Source organism: Electrophorus electricus, chromosome 16 (genome assembly GCF_041902795.1).
Source record: "Electrophorus electricus isolate QZ-2024a chromosome 16, ASM4190279v1, whole genome shotgun sequence".
NCBI lineage: Eukaryota > Metazoa > Chordata > Actinopteri > Gymnotiformes > Gymnotidae > Electrophorus > Electrophorus electricus.
Genome location: NC_137512.1, coordinates 18,153,271 through 18,175,585, shown reverse-complemented (window position 1 = coordinate 18,175,585; position 22,315 = coordinate 18,153,271). Strand labels below are relative to the sequence as shown.

The 22,315-nt window shown below is 42.9% G+C and overlaps 2 protein-coding genes across 7 annotated transcripts in view; both read left to right on the top strand.

Moving 5' to 3' along the window:
* The first annotated feature begins 247 nt into the window (after positions 1 to 247).
* On the top strand, positions 248 to 4,298 carry LOC113579742 (E3 ubiquitin-protein ligase Hakai). Of its 3 annotated transcripts, XM_027013884.3 has the most exons (6): positions 248 to 279; positions 1,135 to 1,302; positions 1,463 to 1,563; positions 1,694 to 1,777; positions 2,002 to 2,075; positions 2,358 to 4,298. In XM_027013884.3, the coding sequence occupies exons 1-6, from the start codon at positions 267 to 269 to the stop codon at positions 3,379 to 3,381; spliced, it is 1,464 nt and encodes a 487-aa protein (XP_026869685.1). In that variant the 5' UTR covers positions 248 to 266; the 3' UTR covers positions 3,382 to 4,298. The 3 variants fall into 3 exon arrangements, with proteins under 3 accessions (XP_026869685.1, XP_026869686.2, XP_081555587.1); XM_027013885.3 differs by lacking the exon at positions 248 to 279 and having other exon boundaries at positions 288 to 1,302; positions 2,373 to 4,298; XM_081699461.1 differs by lacking the exon at positions 248 to 279 and having other exon boundaries at positions 288 to 1,302.
* Positions 4,299 to 4,843: 545 nt separating this feature from the next.
* Positions 4,844 to 22,315, top strand: part of celsr1b (cadherin EGF LAG seven-pass G-type receptor 1b) — a 42,111-nt gene continuing 24,639 nt past the window's right edge. For all 4 annotated transcript variants that reach the window (XM_081699253.1, XM_035532436.2, XM_035532435.2 and 1 more), the window contains exons 1-4: positions 4,844 to 8,505; positions 17,502 to 18,140; positions 19,842 to 20,064; positions 21,048 to 21,163. In XM_081699253.1, coding sequence (XP_081555379.1) covers positions 4,983 to 8,505; positions 17,502 to 18,140; positions 19,842 to 20,064; positions 21,048 to 21,163 — 4,501 coding nt within the window. In that variant the 5' untranslated portion in view covers positions 4,844 to 4,982. The remainder of the gene's footprint in view (positions 8,506 to 17,501; positions 18,141 to 19,841; positions 20,065 to 21,047; positions 21,164 to 22,315) is intronic.

Genomic DNA, 22,315 nt, shown 5'->3' with positions numbered 1-22,315 from the left:
GTAGCATTTTTTATGTTGTTTCCTGTTTCTGTTATTGTTTTTGTCTGTTTTTTCATAATTGTACATTTCTGTGCGCACATATATTTATATTACTTTGTCTTACACTCTGTTGTTGCACTACTTCAAAACAAAAGTAAAAAAAAGTAAATAATAAAATAAGCCCAACGATCTCTCTATCATCCACTCAATGCTGATTGCAAAACTACGGCAAATGCCCCGCCCACCCAGAATGAGAGACAGAGTCCCAGAATGCACAGCGTGAAGTCATGGACCAAAATGGTAAGCAACAAGCAAGCTAATAAAACAAGCTGCTTTTTAAAAAGGTTGTATGTTTCAAATTGTCCATATATTCTCTTTTTAGTTGTATCTGAGCCCTGTAGCAATCAGGATTCTACTTTAACTTTTTTATTTGTGATATGTCCAGCTATTTTATCTTATCGAATGGTGGCTAGCTGACCAGCTAGCTAACTATCTTTTCTAAGTAGCGAAGCGCGCCATACACATACAGTTCGTTAGGAAGCGAGCCTTATGTAGTTAGCATAGCTGACGTTAGCTAATGGGAATGTGTTCACAAATATGTCTGAATACACGTTCAGAGAACTCAGTGAACAGCTTGAGGCAGTTAGCTATCTTTGCTCTTTGCACAGTTATGTTTTTGAAAAGTCCAGTGGTTTGCCCGTACCTTGCTAAAGCTAGCTAACTAGCTAGCTGTTCTACATAGTTAGGTTAGATAGCTAGTTAGCGGTATAGGAAAAGTAGGATACCTCTTCTGTCATTCGTTATCAGTGACATGTTGTAGTTAGCCATTCTAAACATTATCGTTTTTGTTGAGTGAAATATTACTATTTGTATTTAAGATAATATGTTGGTCAAAATGTTTAGCTGTGAGATTAATTCACACCCGATATGAGTCCACGTTTCATATTTTTTCTCTTATTTAGTTAATTAGTTTTCAGCTCTGGTTGTAACATTTAATGTGCGACCTAATTAATTAAACCTAATTAATTCTTCATATGGAATCATTGTGTTTTTTTCCTAGACAGTGTTCAGATTGTCCTGATTGTAAACATGTAATCAGCTATATTGTAAGGGAATCAGTACCATTGTGCTCTAGTGATGAATATGTCTGTATAGTGGACAGTGATCTTCAGGGAACGGATAGCTCAGGGACTCTTGGAGGTCCTGACGTTCGCCGGCGGATTCCCATCAAGTTACTGTCCAAACAGACTGTAAGAAGCAAGCCCATTGCCCGGACACAGCGTCCAACCCCCAGACTGCCCTCCAATGGTCAAAGTGATGACGGTAGGCATTAAGTATGTCCACATGTCTGATCAAAGATGGTTTTAGTAAGAGATTTAATTTTCTATAAGCATTTCATTCTTTCAGGGAGAAAGCAGACTTTAGTTTTTGCTGTAAATGTGTCATGAGGCCGCATCTAAAAGGTGACTTGTGTGATTTCTAGAGCCTTTCATCTGCAAGCAGGAGGAGAGGTTTGAGTGCAAATCTGGAGATGCCTATGGAAGTCAGCGAAGGTTTCCCCAACCCTTATTTTGGGACTACAAGGTATTTAAGGTTCTGGGGATGTTACCAATATCCTCTTGGTGAAAGGGCATACCAGCCTTTCTGTTCATCACCTGGGTGTGAAAGGACCTCCTGTTCTTTCTTTTTAGCTGAACTATTTTTATTTTCACAGTTGAACTTGGTTGGAGAGAAAGATGACACGCCAGTTCATTTCTGTGACAAGTGTGGCCTGCCCATAAAGATATATGGCCGAATGGTAAAAACATTCTGTGTGTATTTTTAAGCATGCTTAATGCCAGTTGCTAATTTGCCTTTACTGATTTGCATTGAGTTATCTCGTATATAATTTCTTTAAACAATTATTTGGTTTAATGACAATTAAAAGCCCCTGTCTTTTTTCAACATTTATATATATTTCTTTTATTAGTCTCTTCATTTCTAATAATTTGAAATATTGCTGCCTCCATCCTGTTTAAACAGATCCCCTGCAAGCATGTGTTTTGCTATGATTGTGCCGTGCTTTATGAGAAGAAAAGTGACAAGATGTGCCCAGGGTAAGTCCTTTCCTGGAACCATTTAAAAAGATTGCTGTTTACATTAATGCAGCATACTGTTATTTATATGTTGGTGTGAAATAATTCTCCTATTTCCAGTATTATTGTAAATAATATAACAATTGTTTTTCACTAAATGGTGGCATGTCATTGCTAATTTTATATTGCCATAAGATTTTTCTGAGTAGTTTTCTATGATGTTTTGCAATAAATACTGATGTATTATCAGTATTTACATGACTGCGTATCAGCTCCACTTCCTGTACTAAATTCTAAGTTCAGTTTGTCCCTGTACAGCTGCACAGACCCGGTCCAGCGCATCGAGCAGTGTCAGCGTGGTTCTCTCTTCATGTGCAGCATCGTGCAGGGCTGCAAGCGCACCTACCTCTCTCAGCGGGACCTACAGGCCCACATCAACCACCGCCACATGAGGGCAGGCAAGCCTGGAGCTTCGCGCCCTGAGCCTGCTCACCAGGCCCCGACTCCTTCTACAGCCTCCGACCCACCAGACCGCTTCCGCCTACCACCGCCACCCCACCTGCCCAAGGCCCACACTCTGATCCCTCCCCCACTGCAGGCTCACGAGCCCTATGGGCAGCCACCCTCAGCCTCACCCTCTGCTGCCGAGCTGGGGCCTTCATCTAGAGCTCTACCACCAGAGACTTTCCGCATAGCCACCGTGACCACACGCAAGCACAGCAACCTCATCACTGTGCCCATCCAAGATGACTCGGGGAGCTCTGGCCCCTCTCCACGTGAGGCTCTCCCACAGACTCCCCCTGGGCCGCCGCCACCACACCACCATCCTGGGGACTACCCAGGTCAGTCTGTGGTGTCCCATCCTCATCACATCATGCCCCCACCTCAGCAGCAACATTATGGGCCTCCCCCACCTCCACCTCCCCCTCTTAGCCACCCCATGCAGCACCCTCCCCAGGCCTCAGCTGCTCCCCACATGGTCTACAACCAAGCGCCTCCAATGTCCACTGCTCCCCCTCCCATCACCCCGCCACCTGGACACATCATTAACCAGCTGCCCCCATTCATGAATCACCCTCTTCCTGGTCCTCTCCCTCAGCATGGGGGTCCTCCAGTTAGTGGACCACCTCCACATCACTATAACCCTAACTCCATGCCACAGGACCAGGGCACCCTCAGCCCACCCTTTACTCAGCCTGGAGGTTTGAGTCCAGGCATGTGGCCTGCTCCACGAGGCCCTCACCCTCCTCGCATGCAGGGGCCTCCTCCCCAAGGTCAGATGCCCCACCACCCAGAGCAGGCCCGTTATAGACCATACTACCAATAACACTTGGTTTGTGTCAGTATGAGACAGTTTGAACAATGACATCACTGATAATTTTAGTCATATCAGTACAAAGGCAGAGCTGCGTGTATGTGTCTGTAATAACATGATTCACCCGTTACTGTTTTGTAAGCTTATTGGGTATTCTGTCTTATAACAGATAAATAAATGTGTAATTGTAAGTTTTGGAAGAAGAAACAATGGTGCAGTGCAGTCGTGTTATCCTACTGAGGACATCTTTTTAGCTTGAACAGTTTTCTTAACCCAAGAACATTTTAAACATTTTAAAAAAATCTTGTACCCATCGACTGCAATAAATGACACTTCAACAGGTGAATGTTTTTACTTAATGTTGTATCGTTCTTTTTTTTTTTTCTTTTTTTTTCCTTCACTGGTTGGGCCCAGTTTGTCTGCTCAGTTGTTTCACTGATCCTTTTTGGCTTCCTCAAGTTGTATTGCCACACAAAAGGGTAAAAATGTAAGCATTTACTGTTCTTCGGGACCAAAATATTGAGACATTTTTAAATGTTGGTTGAATAATTAATTTATACCTGTTCTGTGATTCATGCACAGAGTACAAATATTTTAATAGACCCTATCAGATGTGTTAAATCACCTCTTTAGACTGTCATTCCACTATATGTAGGTGTAGTCTTGGTAGGACATATTAATACACATTTTAATTACCATGCAGGTGTGAGATTTATTAATTAGCTAGTGAGTTCAGTCAGAAGTTTCAGAGTGTGATGAACACATTGAGTGGGACTGTGGCTTGAATAGAGATGTATTCTTGCACTGGTGCTGGTTTGGTTTGTCCACAGGGGGATGCTGCTTGCAACATGTCCATGCCACTATTTCGCACACAAATATACACGTTAAACAATAAATATTTTGAACTACAACATTGTAGTTCATTTGTATGCCATTTATTGTGTTCTCTGTATGAGATGTATTTCTCTGGGAAAGTATGAATGGAGTTGAGTGACAACATACTAGCAAAAATAATTGTAGGGATTGTAAAGATGTAACCCTTTTAAAAGAGATGCAACTCATGTCCCAGTAGCCTTTTTAAAAGTAAAAACATAGTAACCTAATGTTTAGAAACTAATTCTCTTGCATGCGCCAATATTGGTAATGACATTTAAATTAAAGAATGTACAGGCTCCTAAAAGGAATGCATTTAAAGACTTTTTATCTAACAAAGTAGCCTAAATGTTGACCATGTTACTTCGCAGTGTTGGCTTTAAACACTTTCTCTCAGATTTGGGAAGCTGGATGTTTATGCACACTTCTCTCTCTTTACATTTCATATAAACTAACCTGGCATGAAAAGAAGTAACGCGTCAAGCAACGGTTCTATGTTGACTTCGTCCCCGTACACGAGCAGGTCCATGCAGATTACTTTCAAAGGAGGGGTGTAGCGGAGCCATTTTAGCCATTCAAACTTATCAGAGGAGCAGTGGGACTCGACGCGGCTGCCTCCGGCGTCCACTTCTAAGTAGAAGCATGGTAAAATCCATGTACTTTTGGAGTACACATATGCATGGATTTTAACCATTCACATATTTAGGCTTTTGCATAATTGGATACACGTTCTGGCTGAAATGTTATGGGCCATGGATTTACTAGTGAAATGGATTTGGTTTGGAATACTTTTTCGCCTTCCGATGTTTGGATGCTTCGATTTACACTTTTCGGAAACACTTCAGCCTGGAGCAACTCTATTAAATATCTCTCTTGGACCAGGATGGAATTACAAAATTGACAGAAGACTTACACCAAAATCAATCAGACACTATGTCAAGATTAAGAGAAGTGATGGGGTAGTTTATCTCGCTCGTAAAGTTGACTGTTCACGTTCAACAAGATACCCATTACCACTGTCTTTGCGAATTTCATCATTATTATCTAAAAACTTTGTCTTGATTCATTTCAGTACATATGTACATGGCCAGAACTGTTTTATCAAATACAAAAGAAAGAATCTAAAACATAAACTAGACGCCTTCATTTATCTCCATTCTGGATATGGGGCGTGCTTAACCTCGGGCATGCTACCTATAAGCATTTATGAACATTTACCGGTGTTTACACGGGAATCGCAAATACTCCGATCGATTTGCAAGGAGATAGACGAGAATGAAGAAAATGTCAGCAGTTCAGCTTCAGCCACTGAACAGTGTTTGCCTCGGGATGCAAGTTCACTCTGCACTGTACCTAGTTCTCAAGACAGCGTAATATTTGTGCAAGTTAAATGGCAATTTAGTCCAAAACATAGTCAGGGTTTGCCAGTGAAGAGTGAACAGTGGTTGCGGGACCCATGGGTTAAACGTAATAAAAGAAACGTGAATTCCCCTCCACAGTTTCAGCTGCCCAATTACCAGGTTTCGATACCCGAGAACGAGCCGTCTGCAACCAGGGTGATTACGCTGAAAGCATTCGATCCAGACGACGGTGATGCAGGTATAATAGAATATGGCATGGAAGCTATTTTTGACAGCAGATCTAACGATTATTTTAAAATAAATCCTGAAACCGGCGGAATTACAACTCTACAGCCTTTAGACAGGGAAATTAAAGACACCCATGTCTTCAAAGTTATGGCCACTGACAAGGGGACTCCAAAGAGGTCTGCAACAGCTTATCTCACAATCACGGTCAGTGACAGGAATGACCACAGGCCAGTATTTGAACAAACTGAATATAGGGTTAGCATTCGAGAAAATGTGGAGGCAGGTTTTGAAGTGATAACAATCCGGGCTGTTGATGGAGATGCTCCTTCAAATGCCAATATGATATATAGGATTGTTAATGAGGCTGAGGTGAATTCAGGATTTGAAATTGATCCAAAGAATGGCTTGGTTAAAATCAGAATTCGTCCAGACAGAGAAATTCAGTCTCACTACCAAGTGTTAGTGGAGGCTAACGACCAAGGAAAAGAGCCCAGTCCACTCTCTGCTACAGCAACCGTGCACATAACTGTCGAGGATGAGAATGATAACTTCCCTCAGTTCAGTGAGAAAAGATACGTTGTCCAGATTCTTGAGAATGTACTTGTCAACTCAAAGGTAGCTCAGGTGAAGGCCAAAGACAAAGATGCCGGAAATAATGCCAAAGTACATTACAGCATCATAAGTGGGAATGTGAAAGGCCAATTCTACATTCATAGCCCCACAGGTGTCATTGATGTCATCAGCCCTCTGGATTATGAGATGATCAGGGAGTATAATTTGCGTATTAAAGCACAAGATGGTGGTAGGCCACCCCTCATTAATGGCACAGGTATGGTCACTGTGCAGGTGGTGGATGTGAATGACAATGCCCCTATGTTTGTCAGCACTCCTTTTCAAGCCTCAGTCCTGGAGAATGTTCCTATCGGTCACTCAGTGATTCACATTCAAGCGATTGATGCAGATTCAGGGGACAATGCTCGCTTGGAGTACAGGCTCACAGACTCATCATCTGGCTTTCCCTTTGTCATCAACAATAGTACAGGTTGGATTACAGTCAGCATAGAGCTCGATAGAGAGACCAGTGAGTTTTACACTTTTGGTGTGGAGGCAATCGACCATGGGGTTCCTTTGATGTCATCCTCAGCAAGTGTGAGTGTAATAGTGTTGGATGTGAATGACAATGCCCCCACATTCATGCAGAAACTTTACAACCTGAAGATCAATGAGGATGCTGCAGTGGGAGTCAGTGTGCTCACGGTCACAGCTGTTGACAGGGATGTGCACAGTGTGGTGACCTACCAGATATCCAGTGGGAACACACGGAATCGGTTTGCCATCACCAGTCAAAGTGGTGGAGGGCTCATTACTTTAGCCTTACCGCTGGACTATAAACAGGAACGCCAATACATCCTCACAGTAACAGCCTCGGACGGCACACGCTTTGACACAGCGCAGGTTTTCATTAACATCACAGACACAAACACCCATCGGCCTGTGTTTCAGAGTGCCAACTATCAGGTGTCACTGAATGAAGACAGACCCGTGGGTTCAACTGTAGTGGTGATCAGTGCTACAGATGAAGACACTGGAGAGAATGCACGCATTACTTACATGATGGAAGACAATGTCCCACAGTTCAAGATCCACCCTGACACAGGTGCCATCACCACTCAGATCGAGATTGACTATGAAGACCAAGCCTCTTACACATTGGCCATCATTGCACGTGACAATGGCGTCCCACAGAAGTCTGACACCACTTATGTAGAGATTATAGTCCTCGACGCCAATGACAATGCACCCCAGTTTTTGAGGGATATCTACCAAGGTACTGTGCTTGAGGATGCACCTGTGTACACAAGTGTACTTCAGGTTGCTGCATCAGACAGAGATTCAGGGTCCAATGGCAGGGTGAGTTATACATTTCATGGAGGTGATGATGGCGAGGGTGATTTCTTTATTGAGCCTTACTCAGGCATAATCAGAACTGCCAGGAAACTTGATAGGGAGAACGTAGCCACATACAACCTCAAGGCTTTTGTGGTGGACAGAGGAGTTCCCCCTCTGAAAGCAGCAGTAGATGTTCAGGTGACAGTTCTAGACATTAATGACAATGCTCCTGTGTTTGAAAAGGATGAGTTGTACATCTTTGTGGAGGAGAACAGCGCTGTGGGTGCCACTCTGGCTCGCGTGAGTGCCACAGATCCTGATGAGGGAAACAATGCCCAGATCCTGTACCAGATTGTTGAGGGCAATGTTCCTGAAGTCTTCCAACTGGACATCTTCAATGGGGATCTGATTGCTCTCACTGACCTGGACTATGAGGCTAAGATGGAATATGTGATTGTAGTCCAGGCCACCTCTGCCCCACTGGTCAGTCGGGCCATTGTACATATTCGCCTCATGGATGTGAATGATAACCATCCAGTTTTGCAGGATTTTGAGATCATTTTTAACAACTATGTCACTAACAAGTCCAACAGCTTCCCTGTAGGTGTCATTGGGAAGGTGCCTGCCCGTGACCCAGATGTATCCGATAAGCTTGTCTACACATTTGTGGAGGGCAACGAGCTCCATTTGTTGATTCTGAACCAGGATACAGGAGAGCTAAAGCTTAGCCAGGACCTGAACAACAACAGACCGCTGGAAGCCACCATGAGAGTCACTGTGTCAGGTAGGCCACTCATGCCTTCTGGAGTTGCCATATAAAATCTCTGAGAGTATAATTTAATAACTTTAATGTTTTAGATCCAGTATGAGTACAGTTATGTATCAATCATTTTGCAACACATCAGATTTTTAGCTAGATTTAGTGTTGGTCAATGGTATTTATTGTTAGATCAGCTGAGTCAAGTTGTATGATCATTTTTGCTTGGAACAAGGACTAAGACTCACACCTGTGTTTTGTTATTAATAATAGGGTCTACTCTATCAGATATTATCCAGCCAACCCTTTGTACTTTGGAAATGGTATATTTTAAAATGCCTTTGAGTTTAACCTGCTGTAATAAGCACATGAAATGGAAGACAATTAAACTTATTATTGTCACACTTGTTATTTTTTAGTTGCTTTTTTATGATGCATTTAGCCTGTGATTCACAAATTAAGATACATAAAGTAAGATCAGTTTTCTGATCTGTATAAAAAGATCAGATAAGTATATGGATAAAAGTTTATGTCTGAATGTATCTTTTCACTGTCTGATGAAGGGCTATATGCCAACCTCTTCATGTTCTTCCTCATTTAATATGGTTTTTCAGCATGACCACCTCTTGTCTTATTAAAAAAAAAATGTATCCAACCCAAGTGAATGTGTCCATGGTAACAATTAGCATGCTGTGGTTGTTTCATTTATTGCAGTTTTTGGCCATTCTTGTGCAGATTTATGATTGACTGTAACGTAATTAAACCATAGAGAGAGTCGAGTGGTCATACTGAGGCTTATTTCAGGATTGACTGACTGAAATATTTTTCATGTTTCTCGAATCAGGGTTTTATTTTTTTACACAAACTTCATCACACACATACTCACAGCACTCTCATGTTCCTGAGCTGGATAGAACTGCTGAATTAACCGTTAAGCATATTCTTTAATATTTGTCTGAAGCTATGAGGCTGTGTTGACAATATGCCAAGCCTGTTAAATGGGTTTTGCTGCTCTCTGATGATCAGGAATTGTTTCTGGTCATTAGTACAGACCTGCTTGGTAAGAAGGGCCCACTATGGCCACATGGTTCCCATTCCAAGCTGCAGCAAATGAGTCAGTGAATCTGTGCGAATGTGTCCTGGACGTGCTGCCAACCTTTATTTGATTTGAGCAAATTAGCCAAGGCATGCGCCACTGCTTAGCACAAACAGACAGAGAAGCCTTTTGCTATTTATACAGTCCTCTGTTGTGGGGGAGAGAACACAGTTTGTGTAGGCTTCCAGTCTAAAGGTTAATATTCTACACCTATCACATACATTAGACCATAAGTGTTCTATACCTACCACTTACACGAGATAATAAATGTTCTACACTTATCACTTACAGTACATCATAATTGTTCTCTACCTATTACTTTCACTAGACCATAAGTGTTCCACACCCAGAACAGTAACACCAAACATTTTTGTTGCAAAAAAAAAAATAATTAAAAAGATCATCAAATTGTGAGTTGATTTTGTTTGTGTATCATGAACCAATTAGTTAATATGCACAAACAACTGAACAAATTAAATAAGTGCTTAATAAATTGTGTCCATGTCTACTCTATAATTGTGTCACAGTGTCCGTGTCTACTGCTAATAGTTTTAAATAAGTGATGAACTGAATCTAGTGTGTTAGGGCAGTTAGAATTTGGTAACACTGCCTTATGATATTTGAGTACTATTATCAACTGTATGCATTTTATCGTGGATCAGAACTTAGCATGTCATTGCTTAGACATTATGAAAAAGGGGGAAAGCTCCTTATCATAAATCAGCACTTGTTTCAGATTCTTTTTGAGTGTGCGTTTCAGCCCTTATTGTTCTGAGCCTTTTGCATTAGCAGGATACTCAGTGGACGTGCTGTTTTTGTGGCTAGCACACAGGGTCTCCCAGTGCACATTTAGGGGACCTATCTGGTCTTGGCCGCATGCTACAGCATGGGCCTGCACATTGCTTTTGTGTGCACTGTAAAGAATAAATAAATAAGACAAAATCATTAACTTGTATGGTAAAATGTAGCTTCTGTCATAAGAGACCGAGGTAGGTCAGTGTATGATAGTTGCTTAGCGATAGTTTCCCTTTTTCTCAAGAACAGAAAACATGCAGCAGACATTGTCATGGTAATCCTTCCACCCAGATCCCTGAAAGTTCTCAGACCAGTTGGCCGTTGCCACCCGGGCCTTCGTCTTTGTTTGTTTCTAGCTCTGAGGGCCTCAGATGAAGTGTTCCCATGCAGAGAAAGGGCGCTGAGGAGAGAGAGAGAGAGGAGAGTGGGTGGTGCTGGTCATATTCACTGAACTGGCCGCTGGATGCAGATGGGTTGGCGCTCTGATCTTACACATGGTGCGTTCCTCAGAGTGGTGATGCCTAAACCTGTGCCGTTAGCCCAAGAGTGACTTTAACAATAAAGATATTATGGACTTTGAATGCATTTTCTTAGTTTTGATCTTAGACATACCCACAGACAAACACAAACACACACACATTGCACTCAGTGACCCCATGCAAAGACTGCTTCTGGTAACTTAACATAATTTTACTCTGCTCAGGGATGCGTACTGCACATGCCAGTAGACAGGGGATGACTTCATAAGGCTTATCTTGAATGCTGCATTTTTGGGTTGTAGTTAATGTCTGACTGAGTGTGCCTGAAACAAAAACCAAACATATGTGCTTCATTTTTCTGCTGAGGTTGGACTAGGTGTTGGAGATGGTTCGCCTTTTATTACTCCTGGCCTGTTCATCCTTATCTGGTGGCCTTTTGATGTATTTATTCATGTGTTCTTTCTCTAAGTAGAGTGGTCAGGTTTTAACTGCTCATTTGGTTGCTGAAGTAAAGCATGTGACTTGAGGCATGTGTGTATTTACTTTTCTTATCATTATTTCCTAAAGATCTAATATCTAATACACTGAATTATTTGTTTGTTCTCTTTTGCTGTCAGTTTCTTGGAAACTCTAAAGAAATAATGTAAGGAATTCCTAAATCTTTCACTTTAAAATCCAGCAGTGATCGAACCTCTTGGCTCTGTTAGCATCAGGCCAGTTTAATGTCGCATCAGTTGCCAGTAAAGCTTCAGTTTAGCAATCCATTCCTCTGCTGGGCTCCTGGGTAATGGCCTCAGAGCATCCCTCTTGGTTTCCTCTCTGGCTGTCCCTCCATCATCAGAAGGCAGCTTGACGAGGAGAATTTGAGAAGTTCTGGCTCCTGTTTGGTGTTGGCATGGTGACCAAGTATTGTGAAGCTCTCAGGCATTCTGTAGGGGGTGCGGGGGGTCTTGAGCACGGGCCTCTTTTGTGAAGAGGGATGAGAAGGGAGGGGGTTGTGATGGAGGCAAGAAGGGGTTTCTTACACAAGGACGGGGGAAGCCATTGTCCCCATGCAGATTTCTGTCAAGGAAGACAAAGCTGTTTGTGTGTTGAGAACTTCAAGAAAGAAGAGTGCTGAATGGGGCGAGTGTTTCTATCTCCCTTGGTGTCTGTGCTAGTGGATCTGAGAACAGTCACTGATCGGGCACTCATCCTTCTTCCACCAGCTCGCCTTTATCTACACATTGGTGCACATTTGGTGATGTCATGCATTTATATACGCTGCATGGAAAACATACCATTTTCCTTCCACAACTTTTTTTTGTGTGTGTATCATCAGCCCATGGTTGAACCCATGGTTGCCACTGTTCTGTCAGAACTTCGCTTAAATGCCGTCTAACCATTGTACTATGTCTATTCTTAATTTCTGCATTAAATACAAAGACAAAAAAATCTAAAGGGTCTTTGGAGGATCTCTCTATGGACTGCATCTCTACAAAAGCCAAAGGGCTTACGTTCTCTTTTTTGTTAAAACCTGAACCGCACATTCCACTTCTAGAACAAATGGTGCATTCCATGTTGCTTTAATGCTATGCTCCTGATAATTGATTTTTTTTGTCATTTTAATTCCAGTGTCATAGTAGGCAGCATGACCTAAGTCTTCCATCAAACGCTAATGCTGCCTGATCAGAAATGCATTTAGTTTTGCCTGATCCTCCAGCCAGTATGAATTCTCATGCAGTCCACAGGCTAAGGCTCACATAAAGGAGGATCAATACAGCCTCCAGACTAATGTTTTTCAGCACTTTGAAGCACAAGTGTGTACATCTGATGTTTGTTCAAAACAGTTACCTGGAAAAGATGGCAAGTAAGATATTTTTTTTGGCATTGAGCTAATTGGCCAAATTATTACATCACCTAAATAAGATCTAGCCATTTCAATTATTTAAATCACAAACAGTTCATCCAATTAGACACTTCGCTTGTCGTAATCATAAATATTAATACTTGAATTTCATACATACTAGTTCCATCTCATTACTATGGGCTTTGACTGATGCTGGTTTTACTGCAATGAACATACTCAGAAATTCCCATAAACAGCAAAACCCATAGGAGGTGTGAGTCCTCTGAGTGTTGCATGCTCCAGCTTCTCACTGGGTATGCAGATTGCCAGTCTTTCACTGCTGATGTTAACAACATCCATAAAACATTCATGAGGGCAGTGCGGAGAGGTATAGCCTCTATTATGAAGCACCTCTGTGAGAGGAGCTTCTTTGAGTGGACCTTTACCACATTCCACAAAAGCCATGTCAAGAATAAAATTGGTCTTTAATGCACCTGAAAAATGAATGTAACCCATGTGAGTAAAGGACACATGGGGGAAGACAAATAGAAACATGACTGATGTCAGACAAGCCAGCAGAATTTCAAGAATCAAAGCCAAGCTAAGGTGGCTTTCTAGCAGAGTTTTGATATGACTAACAATGGTACAGAAATATTTAAAGAATACACTTTAAATCGTCTATTTACTAGTTGCATTTTGTATGTGTTTATAGTCACTTGGCATAAAATGTTCAGATGATTACAGCCAGTACCTGACCAATTAAAAAATTCCTTTTACTACAAATTTGGCAAGCTTTAAAGGAGCTGTTTTTGTCCTTGGTCTCTGCCAATCTGTGTGGGCAGGTTGATCCTCTCTTTAAAACCTAGGTCTGAGATCTCTGAGGGTTTTTGGCCCACCCGCACCAGAGTGCTCACTGATGGGCCCCACTCTCAGCTGAGCTCATTGTATTATGGAGGCCAACTGGCTCACAGCCACACATATTTAGGTCCGCTTTCAACCGTTGTGTCCTGACCGCTGGCAAAGGACAGGGACATGTGTCTTGGTATAAGTTAACTGCTCTTGGCTTGACATATAACTGCCCATCAGGTCTTGGAATTTGTATGTTTGATGATTTTCAATAGCATAGCCAATTGTGTTTTCCTGAGAGTTGATTAAATATGAATTTGTTACTGGTATGTGTGCATATGCTGTATTTTGCAGCATTGTTCACTTGTCAGGTTGTCTTGTTTCCTTAAGTTCAATCCATTTTCTCACTCCATTTTTTGAACAAAAACTAGTTGTTCATCCACCAAATGAGCCCAGCTGCACCATTAAAACACAGGTGTGTGATTCAGTTAGTTTTTCTCTAAACTGTGTTTTGAAGCATTGTTGGGAGCTTCTATTTTCAGACTTCTAATTTGATTCTTGCTTTGTCCCTTTTGCAGTTCAGAGTTGTCTTGGGAGCCAGTACTGAAAGATTCTGTTTAGTGTGACTGAATGACACCCTCTGGGAATGTGCGGAAAAGCCCAGTGAGTCTGCTTGCTGCACTGGTTGTGATGAGTGTGTTTTATAGTGGGTGGTGTGAATGTGTTTTGTGTGCTCCTAAGGATGTGTACAGTGTATGCTCCAGTGTAATACAGTGAAAGAGCTGTGATGTGTGCAGTCCTTTTCCTTTTGCCTGAGAAGTGTCAATGGAGGAAAGTAAAGACGATGGAGATAATGTTCCAAGAAGAGGATCTTTCACCTTACCTGGTGGAAAAGCAGTACTAACATGCCAATGAAATTTTGGAATAATTTGAAACACCTTTTTTTTTAAACAGTAGTAGCTCGAAATCCATACTCAGATAGTTTTACGATTTCATATTTGTTGTGTACATCTTAGGATTTTGATGCTTTAAAGTCCCATGAAGCTGACTTCACCCCCCCCCCCCCCACCCTATGTGTGACACATCTAGTTGGAAACTGATGTGTGGAAGCTGTCCCTGCTGCCATGCATTACAAGCTTGTGACAGTCTCAGCATCAAACAGGACGATCAACCTCAATGCTGGAGGTTCGCCAAGACCACACTGATGTTTAATATGTGAATAAGGCTGTTGCTTAAGTGCCTGCTGGAAAGAATGAGAATGGAATGTGCAGTGACTTTCTGCACAGTATGCATGTTTGCAGATCAGCAGAGAGCAACATGCACATATTCTCCAGCATCTCACAGAAGTTCCCTAACCGAAAGAACTGTCTTACAGCTGTTTAGAGTGTGGAAGAGTCATCATGTTTAGTGTGTTCTTCTAACGCAGTTATACATTCTTAAACATTTTTTTCCTCTGTATTTTGGATATATTAGATTACTTGGTCTGTCTTTGATGCAGTTGGCGGCAGAGTTACTCCGTATCATGTTAACACTGTATTTCTGTTCCACTTTTGTGCTGTTCAGTTTTAGTTACTGGCTTGTTGAGGGAGGGATGGAAAGAGGGAGCGAGGAGGTGGGGGGTGAGTTCCCACTTGATGCTGTACAAAATGACTACAGAATTTAGAATCCAGAGGAGTGGACGGTGATGCACAACTTAAAAAGGAAATTAAAAAGGAAACACACTGCACAAAAGCTACTTAGCACTTACTTTACCGCACTGTAATAGATGGCTACTTTGGTTTATGCCATTGTTTATGCCAAGATGCTTAATGTGTGGTTGTGTAAGTGTGTGAGTAGGGCATGGGGTGGTGTGGGGTGGGGTGGTGTGGAGTGGGGTGGGGTGTGGATCCATGTGTGTGTTTGCATGTGTGAAAGAAGCAGACCTGCGTTGTGTCTATGCCTGCATGTCTGGCTGAGCTGACACTATGAAAAGACAGCCTAACAGAGTGGAAACGAGTCTCTTCATTGTCCTGCAATTATAACTTACTCCATTCAGATGATAGAGGGGCCCTTTACACAAGGATGAACAGGAGGGTTGGGAGAATACACTAGAGCTGAACAATGCCTTAACCAGGGACAGACACTAGAGTGTAGCCATTGTGGTGTGGTGAGCAGATGTAACATACAACTCTTTACACTCTTCTGTCCTGCTGGGCATGCTCAAGAGGTGCTTGAAGACTGCTGTCCATTAGCAGAGAGACACTATCTGTTTTTTTCTGTATTCATTCTCAGTAAGCAAGACCTTTAAGCAAATTTAATGATGCACCTATGAATGCACCTGAAACCTTTTGTGACAAAGAAGAACTGCATAGTTGGGAGTGCAGATGATGAAAGCAGGTCCATGTCAGTAATGCTGAATGCAAGTTCAAAAAGAATGCTGTGCATATCTTACAATGTTTAATTTATGTCACCATAGTTTAGAATAGTTTTTTATGAGTGTGATCTACACTTTTTAATTTTTAAAAAATAATAATACATATATTATTTACAATAAATACAATATTTAAACTGAAAAATCTAGTATTGCTATTAATGCTTAAAAGCTTAGTATTATGGAAATAAGATTATGAAAGGGTCTATTAGGGTTTTTAATCAGTGTTACTGCTGTTGGTATTTATGAGTGGGGTATTCCTTTAATGCTAGATGAGTAGCACACTATGTATAAAGCATGTGCTTATCTTTGCACTCATGTGCTCCTCGAAAGGCTTTGTGTGAGACCTTTAATGGATACTCAACAGTTACAAGAAAGCCGGAGGTGAGTGGGGAGAAACCAGTGCCCCCAGTTCACCAATATGGACAAATATGATGCACTAACAAATAGTCCCTTACAGGATCTCCACTCCCCAGACACAGTATTAAAAACACCCACCTTCTTAAAATATGTAGTGGTGAGCGGTAAGGAGGCGGACGCATGTGCGGAGAGAAGCGAGATTTATTATGGGCAAATCCAAAATCAGAGTCGTTAGAATGGTCCAGGGTCATAGAGCCGATACGGAGAGTACGGAGATACATGACTAAACAAACACAAGAGTACACAAAAGCAAACAGGGGAATCAGGCTATAACAAAAGACTAGGGAAAACTCAGGGCTAAGGCTTGGAGAACAAACTTAAACACAATGATTCAAATATACATGCATGGAGTCAAGAAACAAACACAGCCACATAAACACATTCAAGCATCAATGAACAGCGAAAGCACAGGCCTCAAGACAGAGTTTAAATACATGAACGTAACAAGACTCGAAACAAGGGACAAGTGTGGAAAATTAAACGAGTGTCGGAGAAAACAAAACTACGGAATAGAACCAAGGTACACAAGACGGAAAAATATGGAACATGGAAGCTGGGAGGGACTGATCGTGACAAAATGATGTTCACTGGTTACCTTGTAAAGTACGCCTTATAGGTGTTTAGTTACAGACTGTAGCCCAGCTATGGGCAGGCACTACTCTATCCCTTCAGGTCTGGTCAGGTTCTGTTCACATGACCACTGCTGACCAGATATCAAGTGAGTAGTGGAAAATGGCATGGTGTGGTTGCGGTCGCAAGTTATCTGTATTTTAGACTCATTACTTTACAAGTGTTGGTGACTAGTGCAGGTCTGTGCAGTGCCATGCATTAGTATATTAGGCGCATCAGTGGTGCTGGAGTTTTTACACGTCAGGGTCATTGCTGGGTTCAGAGTTGACTGCCACCAACAAATATCTAGTCAACAGTGATCCTTTGGGGGCCATTGATAAAGAGGATGAGACTGGCTCATAAATTGTGCAAGGCAGCAGTTGGGTCTATAGAGCTATAGTCTAAGTATCTTCATGTTCCAAATGGGTGGTGAGTGTACCTGCAGATAATGTTTTAGATTCTCTATGTGCTGGAAGGCAATGCATCCTGTATCTCTCTGGAAGTCTCAGATTTCCTGCATGGCTCTTTTCTGTGTCTCAGATGGCCTCCACCAAGTCTCTGCTCTTTGCACGCTGCGTGTCACCATCATCACAGATGACATGCTGACCAACAGTGTCACCGTGCGCCTGGAGAACGTGTCCCAGAAGCGCTTCCTCTCGCCAATGCTGGGCCTGTTCGTTGAGGGCGTGGCTACCGTGCTCTCCACCAGCCGCGAGGGCGTCTTCGTTTTCAACGTGCAGAATGACACGGACGTGACGGGCGGCGTACTCAATGTGACCTTCTCTGCCCTGCTGCCCGGGGGTGTCCCCGGACGCTTCTTCACCACGGAGGAGCTCCAGGAGCAGCTGTACCTGAAACGCGCCCTGCTAACACTTGTCACCGCCCAGCGCGTGCTGCCCTTCGATGACAATGTCTGCCTGCGTGAGCCCTGCCAAAACTACATGAAGTGCGTGGCCGCACTCAGGTTTGACAGCTCGGCGCCCTTCGTCACCTCCAACGCCGTACTCTTCCGGCCCATCCGGCCTGTGAATGGCCTGCGCTGCCGCTGTCCGGGTGGCTTCACCGGCGACTACTGCGAGACGGAGATCGACATGTGCTACTCAGCACCATGCAAAAACAACGGGAGGTGCCGCAGCCGTGAGGGTGGATACACCTGCGAGTGCCTGCAGGATTTCACAGGTAAGCGTTTGTGGGGGTCAATTGCTCCTGCTTTTCCTTTTCCTTCTAGACCACCTAATCCAACCTGTCATGTTTTCTCCTGTTGAGAGTTCTGGTGCTTCAGTAAATGAGTCTAACATTTGAGGTCCAACTGAGTAGAGGATTACCACAGGCTTACAGTGGCAGCAGCAGATTTTTTAACAAATTGTTTTTGACCTTCTCAGCTCCACTCCTTGTCAAAGCTTTATTAGGTCTGATGCTATAGAAATGCAAACCTTAAGGGCCTTTCCTTTGAAATGCCGTGTTCAGAGAGAACTGCTTGACATCAGGAATGGGCAGGTGTACCTTATGTATCATCATTCCTTCTCTGTATCCTTCACCCCCTGACAGCTTCTTTCTCCATGGATTCAGATTTCTATCCTACTGTAAAGAACAGGGAACCTGTGCCCCACTTGAGCCCTCGGGTAGCCAGTGGTCATAACCAGAGGTGCTGACAGTGGCCTCTGTAGTTCCTGCTTTGGCTTTCTCTCATTACATTGTAATATATCCCTGTAATTCCTCTGGAACGAGGGATTACCTAAGAGGCATTTGGGTCATTACTTCCCTGGAAGCTGCTGTGTGCGTCCAAAAACACATAGCGGTTCGGATCCTAGACCTTGTCAGCAGAATGGCAGGGACACAATAGCCAGCATACTGTGCTGGCACTACATCTGAAACACAGGATCACAAGTCCAGTTAGTGTACTCTAATATACCTATCGTCTATCCTAGATACAGCCCCAATCCTTTTCAGCCAAGATCTTACTGAGGTTTAAGATAGAGAGGCCTGTTTATTTACTGTCATGGCATCCAATATCTGCATGTACGTTGTTAAAAATGTACACACACTACACATACATGGTCATACTCAGGAAGCAAGATGATGAGACTCAGTTGCAATGCATTGCACCGTGAAAGCTCACTTATCTTGAACCTGTATTTTCTCTCATCCGGCACTATCTCCAATTTGATCAGATGTGCCTCTATCGCAGAACCATACACTGCCATCAGGCAGCATGCAAACAACAAAACCCAAAGGAATCCACACGGAAGCACTGACCTGGGAACAGAAAACCTGCCATATCGTCCCCCATTAGCGAGCTGTCATCACCTTTTCAGAGATCTCAGCTTGCAGAATGGTGCTGTGAAGGCCTGGCAGGCATCCTCCAGACCACCTCTGTTCTGTCTTTGTCTCTGCAACTTTGGGCTATGGGCTTATTGGGACAAATTAAGAGCAGGGGTTAGCAAGGGTTGCTGAACGTCATGGCAGAGGAGGCATGTCTGTACTCATTGAGGGACACACTGACGGATGTTGAATTGCGTCAGGGTGAGCATTCAGTGGGATACTGGATGACACTCCTTGTTTGTTTATTTTTGTCTCTATTACTGTCTGGGGAAAATATTTTTTGCACTTAGAAATTTAAAGGTTATGTTAAAAACTTTTGTTTTCAATTCCTTAGTGCATATATACATGGGACTATGATTTACTGCTGCTATTACGATGTGTTACAACCTGATTTATTAATTCCAATAACTATCATCCCTTTTGCCAAGCTTTTCTTGATTTTCAGATCTGGTACTGTCAGATACATCCACTCTAAGTCAGAGAGCGTAATGGGTTTTTTTGGCCTGGTTTGGGGCGTCATGAAGGGTTGACTAATTTTGTTCTGCGTCTTCGGTCCAGGGGAGCACTGTGAGGTGAACTCTCGCTCGGGCCGCTGTGTTTCCGGCGTGTGCAGGAATGGCGGCCGCTGCGTGGACCTGTTGGTGGGGGGGTTCATGTGCCAGTGTCCAGAGGGGGAGTTTGAGAAGCCCTACTGCCAGATGACCACTCGCAGCTTTCCTGGCCATGCCTTTGTCACCTTCAGGGGCCTGAGGCAGAGGTTCCACTTCACACTGTCCTTCATGTGAGTATTGCTGGCCTGTCAGCAGACATTTCCCATGTGGGTCTGTCCATCCAGTAAACTGTCCTCCTTGACCAGTATCCCCCCCCCCCCCCCCCCCCCCCCAGCGAAAAATAGTGACTTAATATGCCACATCATTTGCTAAGAGGGACAGTGAACTTCAGGCATGGGTGGTGTTAGTGTTGCCTTGGCGGTTGGAGGAATTTACATATTTAAATAGATGTAATCCCCTGGAGTCTTTCAACAAGAACATGGGAAAGAGTTTCATATCATAAAATATTGATTACTGTTATCAGAGGCATATCAGGAAATAGTTTTGTTTGGCAGGATTTTTTAAAACATAAAACCCCTCAAAGACTCCTCAAACGTGACCTCGAAAGACTTTAACAAATCAAGTTCACAAGATTGTAGCAACTACCCAAACAATTTCAGCTGTGCTACCTTCCCTCACTTTCACACAGAATGTGTATAATTTATAGTCTTGATGTAAACGATACAAAGAAATACACACCAAACTTTGCACGTTCCCATCAGTCATCTCTATGGCAAACATGCAAACAGGATGTAGCATGCCGTGGGGATCTTTGTTCCTGCTTCCTGTGCCTCTGCCCTCATGCCATGTGGTATCTGACACCTCTCCCTATCTCATGCCTGGGTGTCCCAGTGCCATGCTCACAGCCCTGGCACAGACTGACCAACACCTGTGGAGCACATTTCCCCAGCCACTTCTCCATCCATGACCTCATCATTACTGTAATTAGCGTGTGTTTCATTCTGCGTGCATAAAAAAACTTTCTCTGGCTTCCTGTTGATGGAGTTCACGGGTTTTGTTTTTTCTCTTCCATCAGTAAAAATGTTTTCAGAGCTTTTGTTCAGAGTTACACCTTGACTATCTACAATGGTAGATAGTCTATTTGTTCATCATCAGGTTTGTAAATATAAAAATCGTATCTATACCTGAATAGTTCATTTCTTTTTTTTTTTAGGTTTGCCACTAGAGAGAGGAATGCACTGTTACTTTATAATGGCAGGTTTAATGAAAGGCATGACTTCATTGCTGTGGAGATTGTGGAGGAGCAGATCCAACTCACCTTCTCTGCTGGTGAGTGATTAAATGTGTGTGTGCTTGTGTGTGGTTTCATGGGTGTGTGTGTGTGTGTGTATGTGTGTGCCATAGCTATCGCTCTGTATCACCACAGTGAAAACTCACCCAGGCGTTGAACATTTATGAAAGGAAGCAGCATTTGAATTGAAAACTAATTAACATGTGGCAATTTAGTTAATTTGTAAACATGTGGTGATAGCTGGTGTTGTTTACTACAGAAAACCTCAGATAGGGAAAGAAAAAGACAGGGGAGGGACCATTTTCCCTCGTTTCTATGAGTGACTTGGCTCAACATGTTAGCACATATCTGTGTGTGGGGGCCAAGCACCAAAGGAAGCAGCTGGCCAAAGAGCACTGAAGCACACATCCTCTATCTACCTGGGCCTTTGTTTTTCTAACCCTTCTGTCCAGCCTCCCTAGGCTGGTATGGAGGTGGCCTGCCTCTGAATGCTCCCTCTGTTTAATGCTGGAACTTGTTTCCAAAGGAAACAGAGCTAAGGAATGTGCCACCGGACTGTCCTTAGGATTGAATAGGTGAATTCCATGTGTCTTCTACTGGTAGTGGTCAACAGTGAACAGTAGTGGACAGCAAAGACACTGAAAGGCATTTCCTCCAAAAACAACATTTCACTGTCTGGGAATGAAGGAATTTGAACAACAATATAATGCTGGTGAATGATGAACCCAGACAAATCAAAGGTGAAGCCCCATAACCCTGCCTCCCTGCCAACCACCAATCATTGCTCAAGAAAATTAAGTAGAATGGAGAAGTAACTATTTTCCCACAGACATTACAGTGTCTGGATGAAGCTTGAGTTAAGGAGTTTTCTTCATGGGAGGTCCACAACTTTCATTATCTCCTCTTTAATGATTCCCTTTATGCACCACTGAACTGGAAGAGTGCCATCAATATTGCAGTACACCTTGTGAGTTACTTGTTGTGAGCTGCTGAACTATTTTATTAGTCTGGCATGCAAGATGCCTTTAACATGTTTCCTGTGATGTATAGTCAGATCAAGTATTTTGATCATGCTTTATTATACTTAATTTTAAAGATGTGACACTCTGTTTATATGTCCTCTTTCTCACACTCAAGGATGCTTTACAAGAAAAGATGTAAATAAAACTAAAAGGGCACTCTGCATAGTG